The sequence below is a fragment of the Dendrobium catenatum genome, unplaced genomic scaffold, assembly GCF_001605985.2.
Source record: "Dendrobium catenatum unplaced genomic scaffold, ASM160598v2 fragScaff_scaffold_283, whole genome shotgun sequence".
In the NCBI taxonomy this organism is placed as follows: Eukaryota; Viridiplantae; Streptophyta; class Magnoliopsida; order Asparagales; family Orchidaceae; genus Dendrobium; species Dendrobium catenatum.
Genome location: NW_021318745.1, coordinates 104,141 through 117,364, shown reverse-complemented (window position 1 = coordinate 117,364; position 13,224 = coordinate 104,141). Strand labels below are relative to the sequence as shown.

General features: G+C 30.4%; 1 protein-coding gene across 1 annotated transcript; it reads right to left on the bottom strand.

Annotated features, from left to right (window-relative positions):
* Window positions 1–3,533: 3,533 nt before the first annotated feature.
* LOC110102066 (cytochrome P450 734A6) lies at window positions 3,534–6,027 on the bottom strand. Its single transcript, XM_020830240.2, has 5 exons — window positions 5,684–6,027; window positions 5,386–5,609; window positions 5,048–5,304; window positions 4,169–4,520; window positions 3,534–4,081 (listed from the first exon to the last, which is right to left on the bottom strand). Exons 1-5 carry the CDS (start codon window positions 5,997–5,999, stop codon window positions 3,644–3,646), a joined length of 1,587 nt encoding a protein of 528 aa, XP_020685899.2. The 5' UTR covers window positions 6,000–6,027; the 3' UTR covers window positions 3,534–3,643.
* Between the last annotated feature and the right edge of the window lie 7,197 nt (window positions 6,028–13,224).

The window sequence follows — 13,224 nt, the reverse complement described above, 5'->3', positions numbered from 1 at the left end:
CCGTCCCAAACGAAGCCTTATTCAAGAGAGATTAAAAACATAACTGACCCAAACAGATTAACTTAAGGTTGGTTGATAGATATTATTTGAATGCTTAATGAAACACCGTTGCTATAAATATCAGTTAACTTTGTTTAGAATGCTTAAAAATTTATGAGCATGATTGATATAATTAAAAATAATGTGGGAATTTGTTTTACATAAAAGAATACTGCAATTACAAAAATACTAATAACTCTCTGGCATTTTTTTAGAAAGTAATAAGAAAACTGTTCTAAATAAAATTTTAGAGTTTATTTGGGCAGTTTTTTTACTATTTTTTAAAGCAACTTTTTAGTTCAAATAATAAAAAAAAATAACGAAAAAAAGTGTGCAAAAAGATCTCCCAAATGAAACCTAAGTCCACATTTGTGCAATATATTTATTTATTTCTTGGCTTAAAAAAAAGTTATTTTTGTTTTTGTTGCATCTGCTTTTTTTTATTTTTTTTATTTTAAACAAAACTAATATATTAATATAAACATAAAAGTTACGACAGCAATTAACCAAAAATAAAAAGAATGAAGGCAAAGTGATGGATATGTTATGACTGAGAAAGAGACAATATATAGCAAGTATTTAGAATAAAAAAATAAGCAATAAAGTTTTTTAAAAATAAAATTTTTTAAAGTTAATAAAGTAATGGAATAATTTAAAAAGAAAAACTCAACTTCTAAAGATAGAAAATTAAAAACTCAACTTCAAAAAAATTATAAAAAAATTAAAAAATATATTAAAAGAATAAAAAAAGATAATGTGTAAGAAGAACAATTTTTTTTTTTTTTTTAATGTGTAAGAAGAACATGGCAAGTAGGATGGCTAGGTGAAAATATCTTTTGATAGAAAATGAATGTGGTATAAATAAATTGTCATTGTGTATAGAAACTCCCTCTCTTTTTAAGCTCTAGGTGTCCTGTGAGACACAGAGCTCATGAGATTAAAAAAAAAAAAGACTAAAAGAAGCAAAGATTTCAGAGAGAATTAAAGGAAAATCCTAACATAGTGTTCATTGTTGGTAGCTTTTTATTTTTGTATGTGCTATAAAGATGGTAAAATGATTGTAAGATACTTAATGCCCACACATGCCTTCTGGCCCGCTCAAACCCGCTTGCCTCCATGCACCTGTTCTCTTGTTCAAGCAGTTGTGCCTGTTTGCTCGCTCGCAATTTCGTACGTATTCACCGACACAACCACGCTCATCCGGGTTAGCATGTTAGGTCAGCTCAACTCAGCTTAGGGATTGGTCGGGTCCGGTTTTAGATTTATGATCCATGTCTAATCAAATCATATTCAGGTTGGATTAGTTGAAGACAATTCAGTTTCGAATATGACCTGAATTTGATCCGAAAATCTATTTTGACACCCTGCTTGAATTTTTGTAACTGGAAAGGGGAAGATAAACAAAGTAATAATAGCGTAAAAATAAATATCTAAAAATCAAACAACTTTTCTCCAATTATTATGTATGTGTTGTCTTGTTACGTTGGCATTCCTGAATCATAAATTATCAACGCACAGCACTCGACATATTCTACAATAATTATTATATAAAGACTCAGTTCATCACGTAAGAACTTTACGTGAGACATATCTCCGATAGTGACAAATAAGCGAATTAAAATAATTTAGGAATTTTCTTCATATGAGAAGAAATAGTTTAGCTATTCATTAGGAATTTTATAATTAAATTTATTTTATTTTTAATTCATGTCGCGTCAATTATTTATATAATAATTGAAGGATTATTTTTTTAAATCAATCAAATTAATGGTTTCATTTTTGTGTGCGTCTGATTCACTAAGATATTTCATTTTAAAAATAGGTATATTATGAACAAAGCTATTTTATTTTAAAATAAATTACCTGAAAAAAATTGTGAATTTCTTAAAATGAGGCATCTTATTTTAATAATTTTTTTCTAAGGAAATTTATATTCTATTTCTGGTGCAGTATCATGGGTATATATAGAAGAAAAAGTAAGATTAATTGATGCAAATTAAAAAATCAATGTCAATTTTTAAAATATCATTATCAATATTTAGGGTAAACTTGTAAATAAATCAGGACTGCAACATCGATCTATTCTATCAAAACTGACTAGACATGCATCTTGTAGGTTTATTTTTTGCCTTCTCCATTTCATCGTTGCTGTCACTTGAAGCACGTCATACAAAGTTGCTCCAAGCTCCTCCGCCTCAACAAACCATGTTATTATGGGGGTGGTAATTGTCACGTTAGAATTACCTGGGGGTGGTAATTGAGACGTTAATCTGCAACCTATTATGTCGTGTGCTACTTCTGTGCCTGTCCTGTGTGACTTGGTTTCGGCTGAGGTTCCTTGTGTGCTTGCTGAGAAATCTGATTCCTCTGTTTCGATATCAAAGAGTATTGCCCCCGCTGTCTCTTCCCTTGCGACGCATGCTGTTATATTTCCTGGCTCCTTTGTTGATGTTCCAGTTAATTTAATATCTCCTGAAGCTTGGATTTATCATGTGGGGGACAATTCGGGGGAGGATGTGAGATTGCTAATTGATTGGCTTCATTGTTCGTTCGATTCCTCTTCGGAGTCTAGTGGGAATGCATAACTTGGGGATGATTTTGCCTTGCAGCATGACATTTACCTCTCTATTTCTATTTGCAATTGGTAAGAACTATTTATTGTGTTCGATAGCATATGCCTTTTTAGTGTTTGAATTATGTATCAAATGAGATTAACTATTTGTCTAAATAGATTTGTGGAATTTCCGGTAGTAATATAGCTTGTTATTTGCATTCACAGATATGGATCTAAATAATTTTTGCTTCATTGTTTTCAAATTTGGTGGATGTTGGAGTGCGGTGAAGGGCCAAAAATAGAATGAAATATGTTGGTGGACGTCAGAAAACAATAAAGCTTCAAAGAAATGAAATCAATTTCTTATTGTTGAAAGAAGGAACTAAAGTGACTTGTCCATGGCTTAATTAGGGGTCATGCGTTTGAGTTACACTAGCATATGAATGGAACCTCACCTAAAATTTATCTGATTGTGTGCTAGATCTTTATATAAATCTGATTGTAAAAACTCTGGTGTCTATTTTGAACGATACACAATTTCTTTTATCTGATTGTGTGCTAGATCTTCGTACAAATCTTACATTAAACTTTACATTTCTCTATCCCCGCTAATATTCTAGGACACAACAAGACTTAAAATTATACTAATTATATATATATAATATTGAAGGCCATTTTATTGATGACCCAATTGCATAATTAGGTTCTAATTCATTATCGTTGAACTAAAAATTCACATGCAACAATTGAGAAGTCGAAATATCTTGCAAGGAGTTAAACAAAAGCTAGCTGAATTTCGAATAATTTAGTCCAAAATCAATAAAAATTTACTACTCAAAGTAAAATATTTGACGCATCAAATAAGTGTGGTATCTTATATATAATGGATACTATACATTGTATTATTAAGATTTCATTTGAGACAGTTTTCTTACTACTTCTTAAAGATATTTTTTAGAAAAAAAAAATTTACTAAAAAACTACTTTAAAACAGCAATAAAAAAACTGTTGCAAATGAAGACTAATTCTAGAATGGTTATCCTGTGTTGTTTATCTATCCTCACAAATCCTGCTAAAGATTACGGGCGCACCATATTGAGGGTACAACATCATCAAGACCGTCGGCGCATGAACATAATTACTTGAAACACGAATCTTAAAGCGTCTGAGCACTGCGGCAAGCCCCATCTTAGCCTCCAGCACAGCCAGCCCACGGCCTATGCAGGTGCGCTCCCCAAGCCCAAACGGCATGAAGGCGTTTGGGTGCCGGGCTGCCCGGCTCGCCCCGTATGCGAACCGGGCCGGATTGAACCGCTCCGCATCCGGACCCCACAGCCCCGCGTCATGGTGGACCGCGATGATGGGAACCAGAATCTCGGTACCCCGCGGGACACGATACCCGCCCAGCTCCACGTCAGCTTTCGCCCGCCGGATCGTCGCCACCGCCGGCGGGTACAACCGCAACGTCTCGTTCACTATCATCCCCAGCTGTCATGTCGCCGAAACTCCGATACGTTAGAGAACATTAAAACACGTTACGTTTCGCGATTTTTTTTTTTCACAAAGAATTGTTACCGTCTTGAGGTTGGGGAGGTCGGCCATGGAGGGGAGGTCACATGCGCCGCAGACGCGGCGGAGTTCCTCACGTGCCCGGTCCTGCCACTCAGGATGCATTGCGAGGAGCACTGTGGTCCACGTCAGCAGATTCGTCGTGGTCTGCTTGCCCGCGAAGAAGAAAGTCTTGCACTCCTCAACGATATCGCTGTGAGATATCCCCGCCGCCGCCGGTGAACTCATTTGCCTAAGCAAGTACTTGGCCTCTCCCGCCGCCGCCGCCTCTTTCCGGCAACTGACCAACTTCAGGAGCTTTTCCTTTATTTCCCTGTCCAGCTTCCATCTTATCCGGTTCCTCACCGTTGGCAAGAACCTATAAAATTCCATCATAAAATTTCAGACCTTGATTAAGAAAATCAAAACTTTGAAGCTCTGAATTGGTCTTTATTTATTTTTTTGCCATATTAAAAAAAATATATATATATTTTTACTCTTTTCATTTCATGTCTCTATCTAATTAATTTAATTGATTTATAATGTTATTATTATTAAGAATTTAGTAACTTTTGATTTTTTCTTATAATATTTATTATTTTGAAAAATACAATGAGAATTATTAAATACATTTTAGGCCAAAGTCAGGTTAAAAGATGATGGGATAAAAATAAAAGGTGAGAAGGTGAAATTAAAAAAAGTTTTGAAATGAATTTAGCCCTTTGTTTTAATGAAAATTTTTACGTAACCGCTCAGATTTCTCTGTCTATAATAAAAATACAGTCAAAGCATAGTTACTGAAGCAGCTACGTTTTGACTGCACTTTTACTATAGACAGAAAAAAATTCAGGTGATTTTCTCTGTGTCCAGTATCCGGACCTAATAATTTGCTCTGTTTTAAACTACCTGTAGCCAGGGATGAAAACTCTGTTAAAAGCCTCTGCAGCAAAGGCCATGAGCTTCGTCTGCAACTGGAACACAACCTTACCGTCGTCGAAGCTACTACGCCCAAAAGTGGACCGAGTCACAGCTTCTTCCGTCATGCTATGATACAACTCTGCTACATCCACCTCAACTCCCCCTTCTCCGCCGTTAGCGGCCGCCGTCGCCGCAACCTTTTCCAGAATGCCGACCATCGTCTCCCCCACTGAAGCCATTAACATCTAAAAAGGCATCATCTTTTACAAATTTGAAAGGCAAAGCTGCAGCAAAGGCTAGCAAATGCTGTTTAAATCTATAAGTACTTTGAGGTTATCGATATGGAAAACAGGGGAGATTAGTTTCCGATGCAAAGCCCATTGATGTCCGCTGAGATTAACCAGCCCTTCGCCCTCGAGCTGCCGAATGAGTGGATGGGATTCGTAGCGGTCAAAGAACTCTGCTTTCGTGATGAAGATCTCGCGGATAAGCTCAGGGTCGGCCACAGCTAGCCGAGGCGTCGGGCCGAACCAGAAGAGAAACGTGGAACCTGAATCGATCGGAATGTTTTTATATAGATGGAGAGGTAATACATATATAGAATGAAGAAGAGAAGCGAATTACCATAGGTTTTGTTCCAGTGATTGTAGAAGGAGAGGACGCGAGGGAGGATGTTGTGGGAGAAGGGAGGAGTGATGGGCTTGGAGGAGGCGGCAAGCATTAGAGAAACCATTTCGGTGAGGTTGCCGAGGAGGAAGCGGTAGGGAGGGCCGAGGAGGCCTTGGTCAAAGAAGAAACGCTCTGTTTTCTTTGGTTTGTGCCAGAGGAGAAGGAAAGTCTTGAGAGTTATCGGAAGGATGAGGAGGGAGACAAGGAGGACGACGGCCGGCGGTAGCGGGATATAGCTTAGGAAGAAGAGGGATGAGAAAGCCTTCATCATTGTTTGCTTCGCTAGTATTATATTTCTCTCTCTCTCTCTCTCTCTCTCTCTCTCTCTCTCTGTTTTTATTAACAGATGAAGCGTATATAAATGGGGATTTCATAGCGTTGACTTAGTTATAGATTTACGAGGAAAATGCTACATTATCCGAATAGAATGAGACGTTTGACTTTACATAGCTTATATTAATATAAAAAATGACAAAAAGTATAATCACTATTTTTTTTTATAAATATACTCCAAAGAAATATATTTCAAAGTTCTTTTCCACCTAAAATAAATAAATTTATAGATATAAAAATCAAAATCCTGAGTGATGGTAAAATTATTCCGTGCGGACACTATAAGTTCTTCGGAAACCAACTAGAATGCCTGACATCACCCCCTGCTCGGTTCCCAGCTCGGTACTGCTTGGTATCTCTCGGTACCTGGCACGGTACCGCTGATGTGACACATTAATTTTGGTTTCCGAAAGGTGAACTACGGTCGAAAGCAATCCATTGGAGATGCCGACCATCCATTAAGCCACAACATTTTTATTGCATTCTTCTTCTTGTGTAGAAGATCAACAACGAAATTACTAAAAATTGTCCAATGTAGAAGATTTTTGAAAACGTATTAGATTTCTTCAGGGTGAAGATCAAACTGATAAAATTTGATGTTTATTTCTCAACATTTTTAAAGTATTATATATATAATAAAATATTGTCCAATGTAGAAGACTCTAAAGTTCAAATTGCTATATTATTAGAGAAAACTCTAGAGTAGTAGAAGAATCCATGATATTTATAATAAATAGAGAAAACTCTCGAATTGCTATATTATAGAAGTGTTTAGATTTAGCTTTCATACTTATAAATAGTTAATGTCATGATGTTATAAGTTATGCTGAAAACAACTAAGCAAAAGTTTAATAATAAATTTGTTCTTCTATTCTACCATCCAAAATCTCTAGAGCCCATTGCTTGCATCCCTATCTACCTTTCTTCCAAAATATTTCTCTCACTAATTGGGCTTTATAAAAATCTTGTCTAAAATCTAATGGAAAACTCCAACTGCTCTATCGTACCCATTACAATCTTAAATGGACAAAATTATGATTTTTGACCAATCAAAATGATAACATTTTTTTCATTCCCTAAATTTGTGGAAGATCTTTGAAGAAGGATTCAATACTGTTGTTGATACGACGAGTCTTTCAAAAAATTAACAAAAGATGTTTAAAGAGAATCAACAAAAGAATTCTCAAGCAATATTTTCCTTACAACAAGCAATTACAGACAACATCTTTCCATTAATCATGGGCGCAATGACTGTTAAACAAGCATGGGATACATTATATGATGAGTTTCAAGGAACTAAGAAGGTACATGCCATCAAGCTGCATAATCTAAAATGAGTTTTTGGAATATCAAAATGAATGAAAATGAGATCGAAAAAGACTATTTCTCTAGATTAAAATAAATATTTAACAAAATGAGAGCCTATGGTGGTACAATTTCTTATAAGAAAATAGTTAAGAAGAAACTAATTTCTTGTGCAAAAAAGTTGGATACAATAATTTATGCAATCAAAGAATCAAAAGATATAGAAGTCTTATCACCAACATAGTTAATTATCACTCTTGAAGAACATGCGAAAAAATTGAATATGCAAAATAAAGTCTTTATAGAAAATGCCTTTCATTCTAAAACAAATCCATGGTATCATAAATCAAAAGAAGAAGGTAGAAATTCATATGCAAGCACTAATGATAAAAACTATTGCAAATGTAATTCAAGCATTGTGATTTTGATGATAACAAATATTATTATGTTTTTTATATCTTTCTCTTATTTCTATAATATTTAATTTTGTGATGTGTGTACTAACATTTTGGGAATTAAGTCCACTCACTTGCAATTCTAATCAGCTCATCAAGACTTGGTATACTAGGGTTATAGTCTGCAATTTTTAATTTATTACGTTTTTTTCTTTCTTAAGTCATATCATGTAATTGGGTGGATATCTTTGCTAAGCAACCTTACACACAAACAGGAAAAAAAGAAAAAAAAATTAATAGAGTTATTTTTTTAAGTAATTATTAATGTATTACTGTACGAAGTATTTTGTACTATACAATTATAATTCATATTGTACAGTTACGCTCTATCAAAACCCTAATAGCCAAAGCTAAGAAAGATACATATTTTGTACTGATCATACAATACGATTTGAATCTATTTGTATGCCCTAATTAAAATCTTTTTCTAATTAATCCCATGATATCATGCAATTAAATCATGGACAATTATTGTGACTGATCATCCAGTACAAAATAGTTCATACTATATGATTACCCTTGGATTGTACTAAATGAAATCCATGATTTTTGTATTGATCGAACCATACGATGTCCAATGTGCTGGAAGATCACCCATGTATGAAGTTAGTCGTCCCAATGATCATCCCAAATAAACAAAAGAAATTTCTAAAGATTGTACCCTATGATATTTGATCGTACAATATGATATATTATAAAAGTTGAACAGTTCATCTGAACAATCTTGTTGGATGAGTCTGAATTGAACTGATCATACCGTACGATACGTGCATCGTACTGTACGAATAAAAGTAGGATGGCTTGAAATTTATGGTTTTTTCAAGCACGCTATTTAAGGGTTTTAAATATAATTTTGAGACGTCTTTTTCTACTTAGTCTTCTTGAGAGAGATTGAGGGAGAGAAGGAGAGATTGGTGAGAAAAGAGAGGGAGATTTTATGAGAGAGAATATTGAAGGGATTCACAAGGTTGCTCCTAGAAAGATTCTTGCTTAATACCTATAAGCATCTGCTTGAAATCATTATGGCTCTGGAAAAGAAGATCTTCAACAAAGTTCGAGGTTCTCTGACCATCACTTGGAGGATAAAAATAGAGTTATGATTCTCTGACCATCACCAGGATGTGAAAATAAATTTGAGGTTCTCTTCCTATAAAAGAGTCATGATTCTCTGCAATATTGTGGAGGTGAAATAATATTTGTACAAGCTTCTCTACCTTCCTATGGAAGCAAAAGTAGAGTCACTATTATTTAGTGTAATACTTAGAGAGGGAGTCTCCAAGGAGTGGACGTAGGTCAAGTTGACAGAATAATTATAAATTTTGGTGTGTTCTTTCTATTTTTTTCATATTTTAATTTTGGTATTTTTTGTGATTTGATTTGTGATTGAAATATCTGATTTTATTATTGTAAAGTTAGTTCTACTTCGCATCAAGGGATTTTAACTTTTCATTTATTAAAGAAATTTTAAAAATAACTAATTCACTCCCCTCTGGTTAGCCTCAGAACTAGTTCTTAGGGCTTAACAACCTTCACAAACTTTCAAGTGGTATTAGAACATGATTTATAAGATCAAGGTTTTGAACATTTTTGAATTAAGATCCATGTATAACTTTGGTAATCGTAACTCTGTGAAAGGCTATTAAACTACTCGACCACCTCTATTTGAGAATATACCTTTTGATTTTTTAAAAAATACACATGTCCACCTTTTTACAATTAATTGATTATCACATATGAATGCTTATTCGGGATGGTTATTCTGCTCCTTCACGTTTAGTAAATAGTATTAAAACTAAAATTTCTTTTTCTAAATGGGACTATTGATGATAAAGATTTAGCCCAACTAAATGCTAGATTTATAAATTATTTCTTTTATACTTTAAAATCTGAAAATTATATGTGTGTACCTACATATATTACTAACAAACAAATTTAGTATAGATTATACATTACTTATGAAGCAATAAGTAAAGCGAAATAATCTAAGTTAAATTTTTTGATGCATGAATATGAACTCTTTCACATAAAACCTAGGGAATCCATATTTGAAATATATACTAGGTTTATACAAATCATCACATCCCTGCATGCTTTAGGAAAGGAATTATCAAAATCTAAAAAAAGTAAATAAGAATCTCAATTATTTACCTTCTTCCTACGATGTAAAAATTATTGATATTATTGAATTTAAGGATTTGAATGTTTATTATATTGATAATTTACTTGGATCACTCATTGCCTATGAGCAAGGAGTGTATCAAAGACTTCATGATGCAGAAGAAAGAAAGAAGGAGAAAATTATAGCCATTAAGGCTAATGATTCAAATAGTTTCTCTAATAAAGGAGAGGAAGAAATTGCACTGATGACTCGATAGTTCAGAAACTTTCTAAGGAAAAGGCAAAAGCCTCATCAGTAGTGGAGCAAAGATAAGAATTATAGAAATTTTAAAGCTTCTGATGATATTGTCTATTATGAAAGCAGGAAATTAGGGATCATTAAAACTTATTGCCCAACTCTTAAAGGCTACCAAAGCAAGGAGAATGTTGGGACAAGTAAAAATCTTACAAAGCTTTCTTAGCAGATTCTGCTTCAGATTCATCTAGAACAAAAGCAAAAGAGGAAGTGAAAATTTTGTGCTTAATAACAAACAACTTTCTTGATCAGTCTGATCAAGATGAAGTATGTCAACATTTATACAATGAATTCCATGTTGTTTCAGAATAAATTTATGATTCTTATAAGAAACTAAAAAATAAACATGCTAGCTTGAAAATTAAATGACCAGTTCTGAAAAAAATGAAATCCTTAGAAAAAATGGTTTTGATTTTGATTAGGATCATATGACTTTATTGGATGAGTTTGATGAATTGAATAAGAAATATTCTATTTTACTTGAAACACATAAGTATTTGAAAATATTACATCTTGATTTAGAAATGTGATTTAAAGAGTTATAAGCATGTGTTAACTATTGACCTTGATTTTCGTTCTAGTGCCCTCGAGGGCCTTTGATTGATTTAATTAAGCCCCGTCAAGTCTAATTTGAGCTCGAATCAGCTCGTATTAAGTCGAATTATACTTGACCATGTTCGATTAATTTCAATTAGTCCACCTTAGCCGCATTGAGTTTGTTATGATTTGAGTCATCAGTTTATTTAAATTTAATTGGGTTAATTTGAGCAAATCAAATTGAATCCCAAATTGATCCAAATCAGATTTTATTTTGAGCTTGATTTTAATTCAAAGTGCTTAATTTAATTCTTTTTTCCTTCATCCATCTTTCCTGACTTAAACACGTCGCTAAATCCTCGCTGACGGCGAGATCTCCGGCCAACTAAAGTTAAAAGCATTCCAAGGCCGATTCCTGACGATCAAGAGCTTGTTTGGTTGTGAATTCAACTAGAGATTTATACGAGAATAGTCTGCAAGCTCAACCGTATCAAAGATTTGAAGATCAAATAGAAAAATCACTTGAAAACCCATAACTTAAGTCACAACACAGAGTTATTTAGCTTTTCAAAAAGCTGCTTCCAAGCCAAACAAACATCACCCCATACTTTTATTCATGATGTTAACCTAAGTTTAAAATTTTCGTTAAATTTGAACTTCTCGATTGAGAGAACGTATCTTTTTTTTCATTTTAAAAAGGATTAAAAATGAATTTAAAATTATTTTAAAATCTAAAAAAAAACATATAATATATGATTTTCTTCATGATTTTACCCTCTTTATTTTAAAATTAAAATTATCCTTAAATATCATATATACTTTAAATTATTTAATTAAATCTACTTAAGTATTTAATTAATATTTAAATTAAAAATATATTAAATATTTTTATCAAAATAAAACATTTTCCAATAATATATTTTAAATTATTATTTAAAAAATATTAATTTAAAATTAAGTTTATTTATGGTATATTATAAGTTATTTAAAGAATTTCCATTATTTAACTTTTAAAAAAACTTTTAATATCATTTAATATTATGTTATAATTACTTTTAAAATACAATAATAATACTTATATATGCTATGTATTTTTAAAATAGAAATCCATTTTAGTATTATTATTATTATTTATTTTAAAAAATATTATTTATGTTTAAATATTATTTATATTTAATTTATAAATTAAATGTTAATTATAATAATAATAATTTAAATTATTTTCAAATTTAAAAAAATTATTTTCATTAAATTATTTTAAAAATATCAAAATTTATTTTATAATTTAATTTTAATTAATAAATACTTTTATTTTAATTATTAATTAATTAATTACTTAAATTATAAATTATAATTAATTAATTTAAAATTATATTTTATAAATTTAAAAATTTTTTTCCTAATTATCTTAACATATATATTTTATTTTATAAAATATTTTTGATTTAATATTTCTTAATTATTAATACTTAAATTACTAAGTAATATAATAATTTAAATTTAGTTTTTTTTCAAATTTATAAATAAAAATTACTTTCAAAATCAAAATTTTAATTATTTATTTATTTTTTAATTTATAAATATTTATTTTAAAATTTTATTTAATTATTAATTACTTAAATTACTTAATTAATAATCAATATTTTAAATTTATTACTTAAATTCAAAATTATTTTTCTTAATTATCTTAAATATATAGATATTATATTATTATTAATTATTTATTTTTTTAATATTTACTTTTTAAAATCTTTCTTTAAATTATTAATTACTTAAAGTATCTAATTGATGATTAATTGATTTGAAATTTAATTATTTTCTAAATTTATAAAAATTATTTTTGTTAAATCATTCTAAATATTAGAGGATTATTTTTTTTTCATTTAGTTTTAATAAATAATTATTTTATTATTTTAAAATGTGTTTCTTAATTATTAATTACTTAATATTTAATTAATAATATAATAATTTCAAAATTAATTTATTTTTAAAAAATTATAAAATTATATTAAATTATTCTAATTCAAAACTTTAATATTTAATTTAATTTATTTAATAATTAATTTCTAATAAAAATATTTTAAATTATTTCAAAATTACTTTTAATTGCTTTAAACTTCGATAATTATAAATTTCTTTTAAATTCCAGATTTTAATGCATAATATCTTAAATTTTAGGAAGAATGTTTTTTCATTTGAAAAATTTAGATAAAAAATATTTTTTTTTGGATTTTTTTGTATCTTTAATTACTTATTAATTAATTTTATTTATTTTAATGCTTAATTATTTAAAATTAAAATTAATTTGAAATCTTTTATCCTCATCGAGTGGCCAGTGATCTCCATAAATATGAACATGAATTCATTTTTAATTATCATTTTATTAAACTTATATATATATTATATATTATATATATATATATATTATATATATATATATATATATATAAAGT

What these genes read in the sequence shown, in the direction of transcription:
- LOC110102066 (XM_020830240.2), bottom strand. Translation starts at nt 5,999, where the DNA reads ATGATGAAGGCTTTCTCATCCCTCTTCTTCCTAAGCTATATCCCGCTA. An exon ending in TCACTGGAACAAAACCTATG is followed by an intron (nt 5,610 to 5,683) that starts GTAATTCGCTTC and finishes CGATCGATTCAG; the next exon opens with GTTCCACGTTTCTCTTCTGG. An exon ending in TCCATATCGATAACCTCAAA is followed by an intron (nt 5,305 to 5,385) that starts GTACTTATAGAT and finishes ATGCCTTTTTAG; the next exon opens with ATGTTAATGGCTTCAGTGGG.